The sequence below is a fragment of the Thalassophryne amazonica genome, chromosome 9 (assembly GCF_902500255.1).
Source record: "Thalassophryne amazonica chromosome 9, fThaAma1.1, whole genome shotgun sequence".
NCBI lineage: Eukaryota > Metazoa > Chordata > Actinopteri > Batrachoidiformes > Batrachoididae > Thalassophryne > Thalassophryne amazonica.
The window spans coordinates 15,853,536-15,871,130 of record NC_047111.1 but is presented as its reverse complement, the minus strand read 5'-3'; the positions used below and the strand labels follow the sequence as shown (position 1 = coordinate 15,871,130).

The 17,595-nt window shown below is 41.4% G+C and overlaps 1 protein-coding gene across 1 annotated transcript in view; it reads right to left on the bottom strand.

Moving 5' to 3' along the window:
• Positions 1-17,595, bottom strand: part of kif4 (kinesin family member 4) — a 65,434-nt gene that overhangs the window by 29,992 nt on the left and 17,847 nt on the right. Inside the window, exons 4-15 of the mRNA XM_034177660.1 lie at positions 17,320-17,510; positions 16,595-16,684; positions 16,310-16,476; positions 14,879-14,973; positions 14,610-14,729; positions 13,103-13,278; positions 12,960-13,021; positions 12,746-12,878; positions 12,588-12,646; positions 11,869-11,974; positions 10,661-10,762; positions 10,360-10,542 (exon numbers count right to left, since the gene is read on the bottom strand). Of these exons, the coding sequence (XP_034033551.1) occupies positions 10,360-10,542; positions 10,661-10,762; positions 11,869-11,974; positions 12,588-12,646; positions 12,746-12,878; positions 12,960-13,021; positions 13,103-13,278; positions 14,610-14,729; positions 14,879-14,973; positions 16,310-16,476; positions 16,595-16,684; positions 17,320-17,510 (1,484 nt within the window). The remainder of the gene's footprint in view (positions 1-10,359; positions 10,543-10,660; positions 10,763-11,868; positions 11,975-12,587; positions 12,647-12,745; positions 12,879-12,959; positions 13,022-13,102; positions 13,279-14,609; positions 14,730-14,878; positions 14,974-16,309; positions 16,477-16,594; positions 16,685-17,319; positions 17,511-17,595) is intronic.

Genomic DNA, 17,595 nt, shown 5'->3' with positions numbered 1-17,595 from the left:
GCGCCACAGCAGATCAATTGTTTCCATCTCTCCCTGTCCTCTGTATCTTCCTCTGTCTCACCAATAGACATGAGCCAATAACCGGTTTCACAGTATGAAAAAGCCACGGCATCAAACCACTAAAATTTCCCGCTATACCGTCCCTACCGTATGAGCAGGTTATGAGAATTCTTGACAGGTATAGCGGAGGCAGCCGCTGCCGCCCTTCCCCCTGGCACGCACCTCTGTCTCTGTTTACAAACAGGCAGCTATCGTTAGTGAGCTCTGCATCATGGCTGAAGGAGGTGAAGCCTGTGCTGAACTTTTCCATCCGTCGAAAAGGACCAAGTCGGCTTTTTCGTTTTATTTTACCGGGAATAGTCCTTCAAGCCAAAAATGGTGGCAACAAAGCACTGCAACTATGGCCTGTGTCGGACGCGGAGCGATTCAAGATACCCGCAAAGGATTACATGGAAGGAGTAAACTTTATCCCATCCTTGAAAACACTGAGAAGTACAAGTGGTGGACTCGAGTCGTGCTTGTGGTCGACCAAATTTCTCCCACAAACATGTCAAGAAGGACAAATGCATCTATTCCAAGCACTTTGTTGGTGAAGCTGGGCCAATATTGAGCATCCGGAGTTCCAGACCTTATTCCAGCGACGTTTCTCCCTAAGCAAGTAAGTCATGTTTCCCACGGGGCAGATGCTACATGTCTAAAAGAGTGACTATTATTTTGGTATTTTCTCTAAAGTTATCAGTGGTATAGTGCTCATAACGGTAACAGTAGACATAGCGTCAATTAGTGCGCCTGAATCACATGCGGGTCATATGCAGATGGCCATGTTGTTAAAGCACATTTTAAAGCTATACATAATACCATGAAACCGCAGTATTTTTGCCCACTGTTATCATACCAAAGAAATCTCTTACCGGCCCACGCCTACTCACCAACCACCGGCATGCCCTCCCTCAGCACATCCAGAAACCTCCTCTTTGGCCTCCCTCTTCTCCTCCTGCCTGGTGGCTCCATCCTCAGCAGCCTTCTCCCTATATACCCTGGGTCCCTCTTCTGTACATGTCCAGACCACCTCAATCTCACCTTTCTCACTTTGTCGCCAAACCATCCCACCTGAGCCGTCCCTCTGATATCAATCAATCAATTTTTTTATATAGCGCCAAATCACAACAAACGGTTGCCCCAAGGCGCTTTATATTGTAAGGCAAGGCCATACAATAATTATGTAAAACCCCAACGGTCAAAACGACCCCCTGTGAGCAAGCACTTGGCTACAGTGGGAAGGAAAAACTCCCTTTTAACAGGAAGAAACCTCCAGCAGAACCAGGCTCAGGGAGGGGCAGTCCTCTGCTGGGACTGGTTGGGGCTGAGGGAGAGAACCAGGAAAAAGACATGCTGTGGAGGGGAGCAGAGATCGATCACTAATGATTAAATGCAGAGTGGTGCATACAGAGCAAAAAGAGAAAGAAACAGTGCATCATGGGAACCCCCCAGCAGTCTACGTCTATAGCAGCATAACTAAGGGATGGTTCAGGGTCACCTGATCCAGCCCTAACTATAAGCTTTAGCAAAAAAGAAAGTTTTAAGCCTAATCTTAAAAGTAGAGAGGGTGTCTGTCTCCCTGATCTGAATTGGGAGCTGGTTCCACAGGAGAGGAGCCTGAAAGCTGAAGGCTCTGCCTCCCATTCTACTCTTACAAACCCTAGGAACTACAAGTAAGCCTGCAGTCTGAGAGCGAAGCGCTCTATTGGGGTGATATGGTACTACGAGGTCCCTAAGATAAGATGGGACCTGATTATTCAAAACCTTATAAGTAAGAAGAAGAATTTTAAATTCTATTCTAGAATTAACAGGAAGCCAATGAAGAGAGGCCAATATGGGTGAGATATGCTCTCTCCTAGTCCCCGTCAGTACTCTAGCTGCAGCATTTTGAATTAACTGAAGGCTTTTTAGGGAACTTTTAGGACAACCTGATAATAATGAATTACAATAGTCCAGCCTAGAGGAAATAAATGCATGAATTAGTTTTTCAGCATCACTCTGAGACAAGACCTTTCTGATTTTAGAGATATTGCGTAAATGCAAAAAAGCAGTCCTACATATTTGTTTAATATGCGCTTTGAATGACATATCCTGATAAAAAATGACTCCAAGATTTCTCACAGTATTACTAGAGGTCAGGGTAATGCCATCCAGAGTAAGGATCTGGTTAGACACCATGTTTCTAAGATTTGTTGGGCCAAGTACAATAACTTCAGTTTTATCTGAGTTTAAAAGCAGGAAATTAGAGGTCATCCATGTCTTTATGTCTGTAAGACAATCCTGCAGTTTAGCTAATTGGTGTGTGTCCTCTGGCTTCATGGATAGATAAAGCTGGGTATCATCTGCGTAACAATGAAAATTTAAGCAATACCGTCTAATAATACTGCCTAAGGGAAGCATGTATAAAGTGAATAAAATTGGTCCTAGCACAGAACCTTGTGGAACTCCATAATTAACTTTAGTCTGTGACGAAGATTCCCCATTTACATGAACAAATTGTAATCTATTAGACAAATATGATTCAAACCACCGCAGCGCAGTGCCTTTAATACCTATGGCATGCTCTAATCTCTGTAATAAAATTTTATGGTCAACAGTATCAAAAGCAGCACTGAGGTCTAACAGAACAAGCACAGAGATGAGTCCACTGTCCGAGGCCATAAGAAGATCATTTGTAACCTTCACTAATGCTGTTTCTGTACTATGATGAATTCTAAAACCTGACTGAAACTCTTCAAATAGACCATTCCTCTGCAGATGATCAGTTAGCTGTTTTACAACTACCCTTTCAAGAATTTTTGAGAGAAAAGGAAGGTTGGAGATTGGCCTATAATTAGCTAAGATAGCTGGGTCAAGTGATGGCTTTTTAAGTAATGGTTTAATTACTGCCACCTTAAAAGCCTGTGGTACATAGCCAACTAACAAAGATAGATTGATCATATTTAAGATCGAAGCATTAAATAATGGTAGGGCTTCCTTGAGCAACCTGGTAGGAATGGGGTCTAATAAACATGTTGATGGTTTGGATGAAGTAACTAATGAAAATAACTCAGACAGAACAATCGGAGAGAAAGAGTCTAACCAAATACCGGCATCACTGAAAGCAGCCAAAGATAACGATACGTCTTTGGGATGGTTATGAGTAATTTTTTCTCTAATAGTTAAAATTTTGTTAGCAAAGAAAGTCATGAAGTCATTACTAGTTAAAGTTAATGGAATACTCAGCTCAATAGAGCTCTGACTCTGTCAGCCTGGCTACAGTGCTGAAAAGAAACCTGGGGTTGTTCTTATTTTCTTCAATTAGTGATGAGTAGAAAGATGTCCTAGCTTTACGGAGGGCTTTTTTTTTTTATAGAGCAACAGACTCTTTTTCCAGGCTAAGTGAAGATCTTCTAAATTAGTGAGACGCCATTTCCTCTCCAACTTACGGGTTATCTGCTTTAAGCTACGAGTTTGAGTTATACCACGGAGTCAGGCACTTCTGATTTAAAGCTCTCTTTTTTTAGAGGAGCTACAGCATCCAAAGTTGTCTTCAATGAGGATGTAAAACTATTGACGAGATACTCTATCTCACTTACAGAGTTTAGGTAGGTACTCTGCACTGTGTTGGTATATGGCATTAGAGAACATAAAGAAGGAATCATATCCTTAAACCTAGTTACAGCGCTTTCTGAAAGACTTCTAGTGTAATGAAACTTATTCCCCACTGCTGGGTAGTCCATCAGAGTAAATGTAAATGTTATTAAGAAATGATCAGACAGAAGGGAGTTTTCAGGGAATACTGTTAAGTCTTCTATTTCCATACCATAAGTCAGAACAAGATCTAAGATATGATTAAAGTGGTGGGTGGACTCATTTACTTTTTGAGCAAAGCCAATAGAGTCTAATAATAGATTAAATGCAGTGTTGAGGCTGTCATTCTCAGCATCTGTGTGGATGTTAAAATCGCCCACTATAATTATCTTATCTGAGCTAAGCACTAAGTCAGACAAAAGGTCTGAAAATTCACAGAGAAACTCACAGTAACGACCAGGTGGACGATAGATAATAACAAATAAAACTTGTTTTTGGGACTTCCAATTTGGATGGACAAGACTAAGAGTCAAGCTTTCAAATGAATTAAAGCTCTGTCTGGGTTTTTGATTAATTAATAAGCTGGAATGGAAGATTGCTGCTAATCCTCCGCCCCGGCCCGTGCTACGAGCATTCTGACAGTTAGTGTGACTCGGGGGTGTTGACTCATTTAAACTAACATATTCATCCTGCTGTAACCAGGTTTCTGTAAGGCAGAATAAATCAATATGTTGATCAATTATTATATCATTTACCAACAGGGACTTAGAAGAGAGAGACCTAATGTTTAATAGACCATATTTAACTGTTTTAGTCTGTGGTGCAGTTGAAGGTGCTATATTATTTTTTTCTTTTTGAATTTTTATGCTTAAATAGATTTTTGCTGGTTATTGGTAGTCTGGGAGCAGGCACCGTCTCTACGGGGATGGTGTAATGAGGGGATGGCAGGGGGAGAGAAGCTGCAGAGAGGTGTGTAAGACTACAACTCTGCTTCCTGGTCCCAACCCTGGATAGTCACGGTTTGGAGGATTTAAGAAAATTGGCCAGATTTCTAGAAATGAGAGCTGCTCCATCCAAAGTGGGATGGATGCCGTCTCTCCTAACAAGACCAGGTTTTCCCCAGAAGCTTTGCCATTATCTATGAAGCCCACCTCATTTTTTGGACACCACTCAGACAGCGAGCAATTCAAGGAGAACATGCGGCTAAACATGTCACTCCCGGTCTGATTGGGGAGGGGCCCAGAGAAAACTACAGAGTCCGACATTGTTTTTGCAAAGTTACACACCGATTTAATGTTAATTTTAGTGACCTCCGATTGGCGTAACCGGGTGTCATTACTGCCGACGTGAATTACAATCTTACCAAATTTACGCTTAGCCTTAGCCAGCAGTTTCAAATTTCCTTCAATGTCGCCTGCTCTGGCCCCCGGAAGACAATTGACTATGGTTGCTGGTGTCGCTAACTTCACATTTCGCAAAACAGAGTCGCCAATAACCAGAGTTTGATCCTCGGCGGGTGAGTCGTCGAGTGGGGAAAAACGGTTAGAGATGTGAACGGGTTGGCGGTGTACACGGGGCTTCTGTTTAGGGCTACGCTTCCTCCTCACAGTCACCCAGTCAGCCTGCTTTCCCGGCTGCTCGGGATCTGCCAGGGGGTAACTAACGGTGGCTAAGCTACCTTGGTCCGCACCGACTACAGGGGCCTGGCTAGCTGTAGAATTTTCCACGGTGCGGAGCCGAGTCTCCAATTCACCCAGCCTGGCCTCCAAAGCTACGAATAAGCTACACTTATTACAAGTACCGTTACTGCTAAAGGAGGCTGAGGAATAACTAAACATTTCACACCCAGAGCAGAAAAGTGCGGGAGAGACAGGAGAAGCCGCCATGCTAAATCGGCTAAGAGCTAGTAGCTACGCTAAGCTAGCGGATTCCTAAAAACATGCAAAGTGAATAATGTGTAAATGATATGTTTGTTCCTAATCCTGTCCATTGTCACTCCCAAAGAGAATCGCAACATCTTCAGCTCTGCCTCCTGTCTTTTTCTTACTGCCACTGTCTCTAAGTCATCCAACATAGCAGGTCTCACTACTGTCTTGTAAACTTTCTCCTTGACTCTTGCTGATATTCTTCGGTCACAAATCACTCCTGTTACCTTTCTCCACCCACTCCACCCTGCCTGCACTCTCTTCTTCACCTCTCTACTACACTCTCCACTACTTTGGACAGTTGACCCCAAGTATTTAAACTCATCTACTTTCACCACTTCTAATCCTTGTAACTGCACTATTCCCACAATGTCATGCTCTGGTTGATCAACACAATCAGTGCCTCTGTAGTTACTGCAGCTCTGGATGTCACCCTTGTTCTTAAAAATAGTAACCAGCACACTTCATCTCCACTCCTTGGGCATCTTCTGACTTTCCAAGATTTATTAAACAATCGTTAGAAACACCACTACCATCTCTCCTAGAAATTTTCATGCCTCCACTGGAATGTCATCAGGACCAACCACCTTTCCAATTTTCATAGCAGCCCTCACTTCATCCTTCCGGATTTACTTTCTCCACATCATCCAGCCTTTTCTCTCTCTCTCATTTTCTTCATTCACCAGCTCCTCAAAATACTCCCTCCACCTTCTCAACACGCACTCTTCGCTTGTCAGCACATTACCATCTACATCTTTTACCACCCTAACCTTCTGCACATCCTTTCCAGCACTGTTCCTTTGTCTGGCCAATCGGTGTAAGTCCTTTTCTCCTTCCTTACTATTCAACTTCTTGTACAGTTTGTTATATGCCTTTTCCTTTGCTTTTGCCACATGCTGCATCTCCTTGTACTCCTGTCTACTTTCATCTCTCCGACTATCCCAAAACATTTTCGTCAACCTCTTTCTCCTTATGCTTTCCTGGACATCTTCATTCCACCACCAAGTCTCATCTTCCTTCCACTATCCAGATGTCACCCCCAGTACTGTCCTAGCTGTCTCCCTCACCACATCTGCAGTACTTTTCCGGTTGTCCCAAATTACTTCCCCTCCATCCACTGCCTCTCACACCTGCTCAGTGAATTTCACACAACAGTCTTCCTACTTCAGCTTCCACCATCAGATCCTTTGTTGAGCTCTGACTCTTCTCCTTTACCTCTAAAGCAGTGGTGGGCACAGCTAACCAAAATGTTAGCTTCGATAACAGCTAATTGAAAAGTTATTATTTATAAAACTAAACCGATAAGCCACCCAAACATTTATCGGAAGCTACAGCTAACGATAACTTTTTTTAACACCACGATCACAAACCCAAACAATGAGTCATTTGTACAAAATTAAAATAACACATATCTTTTAATTTTAAATAATGCACAAACACACACAGATGCCAAAGGGATTATGAGTAAAATGAGCTTCCACTAACACTGATTGGTTGACTCATTCATTCTATGTAAAAACCAACATGTTAATGTGACGTGTTGGTGTTTCCATATAAATGTGCTTTTGTAAAATATGGCATTTTTTTTCCATATGTAAAAAAAAAAAAAAAGCCATTTGCAAAAGCCAAAAGTCAAGTTGTGATTTGACAAGGTTCCGTCTGATATAACCGGGGTCAAAATGCACAGAACACTGCCATCTACTGGCACCCAGACACTTAGACCCTAACCCATAATCCTTTGCACGTCAGAGGGTTGCTGCGGTTTAAACAGCAGAGAGAGAATCCACGACAACAATTGTAATGAACATTATACAACCAAAATGTACATTTTTATTTCTTTTCATCACCTGCAGCAAGAGGCTGCAACAACTCTCTGGCGCGCAAAGGATTATGGGATATCTCAATACTTGTAGTGAATACTGCCATGAACACTACTGGCCAGTAGATGACAGCAGAGACTATGAAAATCTGCTAAAACAAATATTCCAAATAAATAATCCGTGTCTGCTTTGTTTAAGATGGGTGGAATTTAATAAATGCAAACCAAATTTCAGACATCTTGTATATATTACTCTGGAACAAAGGCGACATACAGTGTATGACATAAGCAAGACGTTAAAGAGCAAACAGGAAGCAACTGCAGCTCACAGTGATTCCACCTGAAAATAACAGAGAAGCAACCTGGGCTTCTTCTGGCATTTTTTACATAAAGCAAGCAATAACAACATCTATAAACCCAGAGAATATATTCATGAGAGTTTTAGGCACAATATACAAATAGTTTAATGCTGTTGTCCATGTGGAGCCTGATCAGAGCGTCTCAAATGCATTTCTCATATTGTGAACTTTTACCCATAATGCACTGCTGAGACAGCATGTCCACACTAAAACCTTTAAAAATAGTGCAATACTTTAAAAGTAAAACATACAGCTGGCATTTTCACTTTATAAAACTTCAGACGTGATGTTAATTTAAATAACTTGTCCAAAATTAGTTTGGTTAAAATTTGAACCATAAGTTAAAACTGTATGCCTCTGGATGACTTGGGTGATACTGCCGGCATCTTCGTATGGTGTCAAGAGAAATGAGCTTTTTATTTTTTCCCTCTTGCTTTCTTTCTCTTCTGTAAGTGGTTCTCCTCTGTCTGCAGAGGATAGAACTGTACGTCTTCTACAAAACATTTAACAGGTAGGCACTAAAATCTCTGATATCAGACTTCACAAATGTTTTTATGCCTGCCTGCAAAAATATGTTAGTCTAAAAATTACTGGATCAAAATTTATCGGAAGATAACTGGTCTGCTGATGGTTTTCAAAGTTATCTGAAAAGCTAATCCGATAATGAAAACATTAGCTTTGATAATGAGCGGTTAGCAGATTAGTGGAGCTGTGCCCACCACTGCTCTAATGTCATCCCACAAACCACCATCCTATGTGTGTAGCTACACTCTCTCCTGCCTGAACCTTCCTCCACTCTCATGTCACCCTGTGCTCCTCCATTTTCCTAAAGTAGGTGTTCACCACAGCCATATCCATCCTTTCTGCAAAATCATCTGTCCTTCCACCTTCTTGCCCTTGATACCACATCTATCCATTACTCCATCACCTCTGTTCCCTTCACCAACATGCCCACTGAAGTCCGCTCCTCTCACCACTCTTTCATGCTTGTGTTCACTATCCACCACCTCATCTAACTCACTCCAAAAATCATCTTTCTCCTTTATCTCACGACCTACCCATGGGGCATATGCACTGATGATATTCATCATCACCCCTTCAATTTCCAACTTCACACTCACCCTTCTGGACACTTGCTTCACCTCCAACATGCTCTTCCTTTAAAATGACCCCAACACCATTTCTCTTCCTATCCTCACCATGATACAACAACTTGAACCCACTGCCTATGCTCCTGCTCTTACTTCCCTTCCACTTGGTCTCTTGCACACACAATGTCTGCTTTTCTTTTCTCCATCATATCAGCCAGCTCCCACTTCCACCCTTCTACTTTTCCTCAACTCCCGCTGTCGATGGACACATTCTCCTCCTGTTATTTTTCTTAATCCAACTCACGCGTCCAAGTATTTAATTTCCTGGTAATGTTTTGTGCGTCCGATTTCCCATTTCATGAGTCAATTTTCAGATTTAGTCGGATGTTACAATCTCTACCACATATTAAAATCTCTGGACTTTCTCATTAGATCAACTAAATGTTTATATAAGGACCAGTCAGTGCCCAAATTCTTGATTACCCATTACCATTGCTCTTAAATACATTAGCCACAACTGGAGACAAGCAGCAGTGCAAGATGTTTTCCCAACCACTTAAACACTTCCCACTATGAACTAAATGAATGTCCTCAGAAATGCATAAGCAGTTTAAAATCTAATGATAACATGGTAAGGAAACTTATCACAATACTTTCTATTTTGTCTGTAACTATAACAAATCTGCCTTCGTTATCCTTATGTTCTGATATGTGTTCGGAATTTACAGCATTGGTTAAAGTTGCCACTCCTTTCCACCTTCCTGATCCATTGGAAGAAAAGTAAACATGTTTAAATGCTGATCTATTCAATTTAGTATGTTCAGAGGTTTTATTTTCAACAAATTTGCAAAAAAAAAAACCTCATGTTGTCATTATGGGGTGAAAAATGATTTTCATTTTTCAATTTCAATTTATTTTAATTTATATAGTGCCAAATCACAACAAAGTTACCTCAAGGCACTTCACACAAGTAAGGTCTAACCTTACCAACCCCCAGAGCAAGAACACAGGCAACAGTGGTAAGAAAAAACTCCCTCTGACGATTTGAGGAAGAAACCTCAAGCACACCAGACTCAAAGAGGTGACCCTCTGCTTGGGCCATGCTACAGACACAATTTACAAAAACAAATATACAGGAAATGTTGCTGGTGCACAGGACAGGAGGGTTTCAGAAACAGACACCACACCCATCTCTGGATGGAGCCGCACCTCAATCAGAGAGGAAAAAAACAAAACGGAAACAGGCATAAGAACGACAACAAATACAGTGTAATTTGTCAGCATTAAGCAAATACTAAGGATGACTGCCGGCCACTAGCCCTAAGCTTCACTAAAAGTCCCAGAATTTAGATAAAGTCAGAGTCATTTCTGTAAACCCAACAACTATGCAGTGAGCAGTGAGTGAGTAGTGCTGTTTCTTCATGACTGAAGGAAGGGGAAAGCCACTCAGTGTTCACAAAGAAAATTGTTGCTGGCTGCTGTATTAGGATGTAAAACTGTTTATTGTCCGTTTAACTGCAATGAAGAGATGTAAAGATGTGAAATCCTCTTACTTGGTGCTCTGTCTGCATTGGTTCCAGCTGACTATTGTTGTCGCACATTTTTTTCATAAAGGCCTCCTTCAAAAGCAACACTTTGTTCAGTTCAAAAAGCTCCTTGGAGAGCTGGGCCTGACGTAGTGCATGATGGGTTGCAAGGCCCTCTGGCAAGTCTTTGCCAGTGAAGCCTGTGACATCCTGCGGAAAAAAAAAACATGTCAGACAAGAAACCGTTACCGTCCTGCCGGCTGAGGAAAAAAAAAAAATTCACTTGTCCACAAATCCAGTGTAAGACAAAGCTCGACTAGCAATATACCACTGGAGTGTCATCTGTTGAATTTGTCCCACTGCTGTCAGCGGTGGCGTCCTCTCCAGCCATCAGAGCGTCAATGGAAGCAGCGATGCCAGTGCTCTCATTCTGCAAACACAAACAGCATGTGTCCAGTTTGATCTACGGGTATTAGTGACCAAATAACAGCTTTCAGTCTCATTAATGAGGCTTTTCTTATTATTATTAGGTCTGTATTGATAATTAATGAATATAGGGAAGAAACTCAGGCAACCAGCAGGATCTCTGTTTGGTTTACAGACACACAAAAGATAACCAGAAGTAACTTTTACTGCCAATCTTTAAGGTACTACAGCAGCTGACAGACGTCTGCCTTCACTTAACCTGTATGTCAAATGTTGTCTAGATTGTCGTGCAGCCACTGATAGTTGATGCTATTACTTCATTTGTGTAAATTCAATAAAAATTTTCTTTTCAGGGAAGATTTTGCAGTGTGGCAACACTTCCCATGTCTTAAGTTACATCTATCTAGTTGAAAGTAAAGTGTGTCCATTCTGTGCATTCCACTGACAACCAAAGAGTTATTGGTTCCACTAGATCACTTTGTGCGGCATTCGGAGTAGGGTTGGGATGCCTACTGAAAACCATTAGCTGGCTAGTCGGAGACTAAATTTGACACTGACCAAATTCAGCCAATTTCGAATCTTCATGGTGAAACTCAAAGGTAATATTTATTTAACAAATATAAGCACAAAATCACAAAAAACACCATTAGCATGAAGACAAAACCTGCATTCATCTACTAGACATTGATGTCCGTTTGAGGTGACTAATTCACCTGTTGAGGTTCACACACTTTGATCACTGAGTGAAGGGAGCAGCGGCAGCTCCAGCAGGTCTGTAAAAATAGTCGGCTAGTTGGATCTTAGCTAGTCGTAGTCAACTATTAAGTCTAGCTGTCCCATCCCTAGTCATGACAGGCTTTCACAAATTTATGAAAGAAAAAGGAAAATAAATAAATAAATAAATAAATTGATACTGTTCTTTATTTTGATATTATTAATTGCAAAGTCAGAAGAAAACATGACACCAATAAAGACCTTCTGGTTTTCGATTAATAAATTGAGGGCCTTTTATGACTTGAAGGATACGTGGGAGCCCTGGGTTATGTTCGGAAGAATTCAAGGGTTGCGTTTTTGGTTAAAAATTTGGCAAACTGACCTGAGCATCCCTACCTTATGCTCTAAGATGAGTTCTTGCAGGTTCTGCATCAACTCAACTTTGTCCTTTAAATCCTGGTCCTCTAATGTGTCCAACACTTTCTTCAGATCCACTGTACATCTGAAATGATTATGAAAAATGTGCAGCAGTAAAATTAATTCACTAGAGCCCAACTGATATATTGGTTGGGCTCTAGTGAACAGACACTTTAACCAGTTTGGGAATTAAGTGCTTGTATATACATTCTGAGTTTTGGTATTGCCCACCCCCTCAATAATATTGCAATTGGGCATTTTTCAGGTTTTCAACTGCTGCAAGATGGTGACATCTCAATTCACCACTGGGGTGCAGTGAACAATACCAAAAAGTGTAGTGGTTTTTCCACCCACCAGCATAGCATTTTATTTCTGTGTGCTGTGATTCATATGCTTTTGTTAATGTTTGGTGTAAACGTCAAACTTCTCAAGTTTCACTTTTCAAGCCACCATGCATCAGAGACAAGGCGTCGCTACGGGTTTGCAAGGATGCAAGCGCTTGAAGAACACTTCTTGATTACACATTACCGCTGCTCTTAAATGCGTTAGCCGCAACTGGAGACAAGCAGCAGTGCAAGATGTTTTCCCAACCACTTAAACTTTCCCCACTATGAACTAATTGAAAGACCTCAGAAATGCATAAGTAGTTTTAAAATCTAACGGTAAACTGCTTGTCCCCACTGACTGTATAAACTTACGCTGCATGCGCTCGCAGTTGCTCCAGTTTGCTTTGAAGTTTCTCGTTGACTTGCTCTGCCTGTAAAGCAAAGTAGGATTTTTTTTTTCCAATTTAGGATGTCAAAATAAAAGCACATCATATCCAAGCCATTAGAGCACTTCAGGCGGTGCTGCTCACCGCGATGATCTTCTCACACATGAAGGCGGTCTGTCCGGCCGCCTCACTCAGCTCTCTGCTCAGCTTACTGTTCTCATCCTGCAGCATCCGGTTCATCTCCACAAGCTTCGTCACGCTCTCAGCTGGCTCCGGACTGAAACACAGTAACGGAACACCTCTCATATTACAGAAACCGATTAAATTTTTTATTATGCATCTTTGTGGGGGGCAATACCCAGAAAGGGCTGGCGCTACACCTCCACGGGCATGAAGCAACATCACCTGTAGCTCCTGGACCTGCAGGTCAACAACAACAACAACAAATTAAGCTTAATGTCAAAAGCATAACTACAAAGCACTCAAAACTTTTCTAAATACCTGTTGTTTCAAACGCTTCATTTCTGCAACAGTGGGATCAATATTGATGATGGGCTTGTTTTTAATTTTGCGAGCTCTGTCAGCATATCGCAGCGTGTTGATCGTTTCCTCCATGTTGGAGTCTGCGGGACTGACGCATGCGATCATCAATGTGTGGCTGTTGCCTCCCAAAGAATCTAATGAAACACACAAATAATAAGTCAGCAGAGATGGAATTACTTCAAATGGTTACTTGCTCCAAAGAGGCACGGGGATCCCTTTTTGTGGCAGTACCAGCTGCCCTGGGGCTCGGCTCCCTTTGGAACACTGTGTGACTGTTTCTCTCCCCATTCTGCCACCATGGCTGAAGACAGACCCTGAGGTACTTTATCTCCTTGACATGATTTGTGCTTACATCCTGATGTGGAGCGATGCTTCAGTTTGTCCTGTGTTCTTTGCTTTTGTTTCCTCTGTGGTGATCTTCATGGTCATGTTCGCCACCTTTGTATTTACTCTGCTTTCCTGTTGAATTATATCTTAGGTGTACTTTTTCCAGCTGACTGATTCTGCTCTTTTTCCTCTCAGCCCAAGCTACTGATGACATGGTGTGGGATTCTAGAATTTACGACGGCAGACTGCAGGGTGCCGGACTGACCGTAAGGTGCCATGGCTGAAGCAGAAGTCTGCAGTCTGTGTTTGGAATGGACTCTGCAGTGGGAGCAGGCCCACTGATGGCATGAGGAATGCTGGATGACCCCTGCCTGTGGAATGAATACCTGTGTGGACTTGTCATCAAATGCTGCATCTTTGGTCATGTTATGTTTTGTAAACTTTGCAAAAACCTTGTAACTGTTAGAATGGCCCAAGCAAAGGGTCACCCCTTTGAGTATGTCTGCTTGAGGTTTCTTCCTCAGTATCATTAGAGGGAGTTTTTCCTTACCACTGTCGTCTGTGTGCTTGCTCCAGTGGTCGGTAAGGTTAGACCTTGTGTGAAGAGCCTTGAGACAACTTTGTTGTGATTTGGCGCTATATAAACTAAATAAATTCAATTGACACATTCCATTGGTACCATTCGTACCTCTCACTTCAAACTTAGGGAATACAGACATCTACTTGACTACTGTCCGAGTGCTAGGTGGCATCTGTGCAAGGCACCTACTCTTGCAAAATCCCATCAGGCTCTCTGACTGGAATTCAATGATAGGGTGGAGGCCTGTTTCTACATATGCAGCTCAACACAGACACATGGTGCAGACTCTTCAGCCAGTAGGCAGCTGGTGAATGTTACCGTGTCCAGACTACACTGAAGACTCTGTGGACTCAAATGATACCCTCACTGCTAGAGACTCAATTCACGTTTACACACAGGTGCCAAATCCACTTACAATACACAACTTTAGGCTTTTTAAAGGAAATAAATAAATCACAGGTCATGGAGTTGTTTTTATGGCTTGTTAAAATACAGATGCTTGATGGGAAAAATCTGACACTTATGATTTTGTTTATGAGGATGTAAATGTAAGCGTACCTTGCAGCAGTCGGGTAAGTTTGGAGTCTCTGTAAGGTACAAAAGCATTTTTCTTGCTTTCATCGCCTAAGGCACTGATCACATTACCCAAAGCCAAAAGGCCTCTGTTGATGCTGATACCTGGAGATAAATATGAATTGTATTAGACAGTATTACTAAGTACACATTACAATACAAAGACAGAGAGAAACAAAAACTGGAATTTACTGAACAAACAAGATGAGTTTTGTCAACAAAGATTCATGAAGGAAAGAAGACACTAATGTTACCTTCTTTTAAGCGATCGCCTTCTGCCTTGGTTTTCTTCTGGCGCTCTGAACCAGCCAGGTCAACAAGGTGAAATTTTGAAATTACTGAATTGATTCTGGGCAGGTGGGAAACAAGGTATTTCAACTTGTATTTGTTATAAAATGCTGCTATACATGGCTAAAATACATTTCAAAAGGCATTACAATAAACATTTCAAAGAAATGTTTTTGGAAAACACCCTTATTATCCCCATCTTTTATTTTATACAGATTAATTTAGGTGGATATTTTTTCCTCCTGAAGACTCGAAACAGCTAAAAATCATTCAAATGAGCTGTAATTTTGAAACATGTTACAAACATAATAATGCAAGGACCTCAGTAGAAACTAAATTTTGTCAGTTTTGTGAAATTAGAACAATTATGCAGTGTTTTTAATGCCCCCTTACTCAAATGATTGATGTTGAGAGACACAACTGACAATGTGTCCTGTTGGTAAAAAGCCTAACAGCAACCATCAGTCAAGAACGCCAGGAAAAAGTGGTGCAAACATCTGAGATTGTAACATCTAGTCCTTTCAGCAAACTACACTGCCCCCCCCCCCCCCCCCAAAACTAATTTGCCAATTCATTTCTCGATACCGATGCCATTATTGATTCCGCTCATCTGATTCTTTACCAATAGCTAATGTGAATTTTCTGTGTACTAAACGTAGGCTTTACAAGTTTTCTATGTCAAGAACACTTTATTGAGTCTTAAAGTAAATAAATATGAAATTGGTCACTGGATCCCTGATCTCTGGACATTTCAGGTATAAATGAGACAAACTTAACTCCCTAGCCCTGAGCTACGATCTCAAAAACTGCTGCGCATCAAGATCAATGGAATTCATAAAGAAAGGAGGATGTCTCATTTTGGGCCGGGAGGCCAGATTGGGCAAGAGTGCTTAGCTTTCATTCTCGTTTGCACCTTGGACTATATTTATATGTGGTATCGTTGGAAAGGGGAGTTCTTCAGGGTTAAGGATTTACCACTAGTAGAATTTTCTATCTTGCCTTATGCCACAAATCACTCCAGAAGTTACCACATTTTAGTGCAATTGAGAATTTCTACTTTTGACCAAGCCTTCCTTCTTTACACTTTTGTTCACCACGTAGATCATATAAACCAGTGATATTTTAAACATGGTTAGTCCATACCCTGTCCACTATGACAGATTACCCCTTTCACCGTTTGCAAGGTCACGTGGGGTCAAAGGTCATGGTTACAGATGTTACAATTGACGAGTACCATACCTGGCTGTCTGAGATGAGACCAAACAAAGTAAAAGTTTATACCTTCTGTCTCTGAATAATTATGTTAAGTCAATCTTGCATTAAGGGAAAATGTACTTCATTATCTATTATTAAAGACAAAGTTGCGGAATAACTACGGGTGAGAACTGATAACGAACTTGTCGGCCCCTCTGCGCTGCTCCAACGTGATGGTGAAGATGGCGTGTGAGCGAGAAGACGCAATATTCATGGCGGTGGAGCCCACGGTGCGAGCAGAGTTTCCCAATTCTAGACAGCTCACCATCTCCTGGGCAGTGAAGACCTGCTTATCAGTCAACCCCACAATCTACAAAATCAACATTCAAAGAAAACCAGACACACCGTACAACATGACATTTAACCAATTGCTCTGGTTTTTCTCTCCATTAAGCACAGAGTATTTTTTAAGAATGAGTGTTCGATACCTTGATGCCGTCTTTAGGGTCTTCCCGGATGCTGAGTGCAGGTTTCTCTTTAGATGTACATAGTAAGTCCAATATATCTTCATTATAGATCTACAAAAATAAGCATCAAATTAAGCCCTTTTATTCCAAATTAGAAGCAAACTGGTGGACAAGAAGGTCTAGCGATATGGCAGTGTGAAGCAGTTCAAAACGTTTTACCCAAAACTGGTCCATCTGAACTAATTTTTCAACAAAGTTTTAAAGTTCTACATATATAAAAAAAAAATCCTTTAATTGTCCCACAACTGGGAAATTTACAATGTTACAGCAGCACAGGGATAGTCACAGAACAGTAAAAGTATGCAAAAATAAGGTCAAGGAAAAATAATACAAAAATACAGAAGTCAGGTTCTGTGCGGAATATACGTATACAGTAGAATAGAGTACAGAATATACAAAAGCAGAAAAAGAATGTTCTGAAAGTAATGTTGTACACAAGTGTACAAGTATTACTGCACAGAAAGTGTAGCATTATTACAAATGGCTGAAAATTGTTAATATAACAAGATGAGTGATTTGAGTGGTTTACTGGAAACAGTGTTGTTAGCGCTCCTTTACGTGCGTTGGGTGGAGCAGCCTGTCACTGAAGGAGCTTTCTAGTATAATCTGGGTGTCACTCATGGGGTGAGAGGAGTTCTCCAGCAGCAAAAAAAAAAAAAAAAAAAAAAAAAAAAACTTCCACCAACCTCCAAGTAAGACACCTCCAGACAGAATTCACAGTCAGCACTTTTCTCCTTTTCTTCAAAGATTCTTCTGATGACTCGAGGAATAACGCCGACTGAAGGATCGCTCTCTTGAGCTGATGTGTACGTTCCTCCCATGGAGAAGGTCTTCCCAGATCCCGTCTGTCCATACGCAAGAACTGTGGCGTGATAACCTCAAGACAGAGATGCACAGTCGGCCAATGTTACCTTCAGGCAAATCAGCTGAACCACCATCATCAGACTCCATGGACAAATACT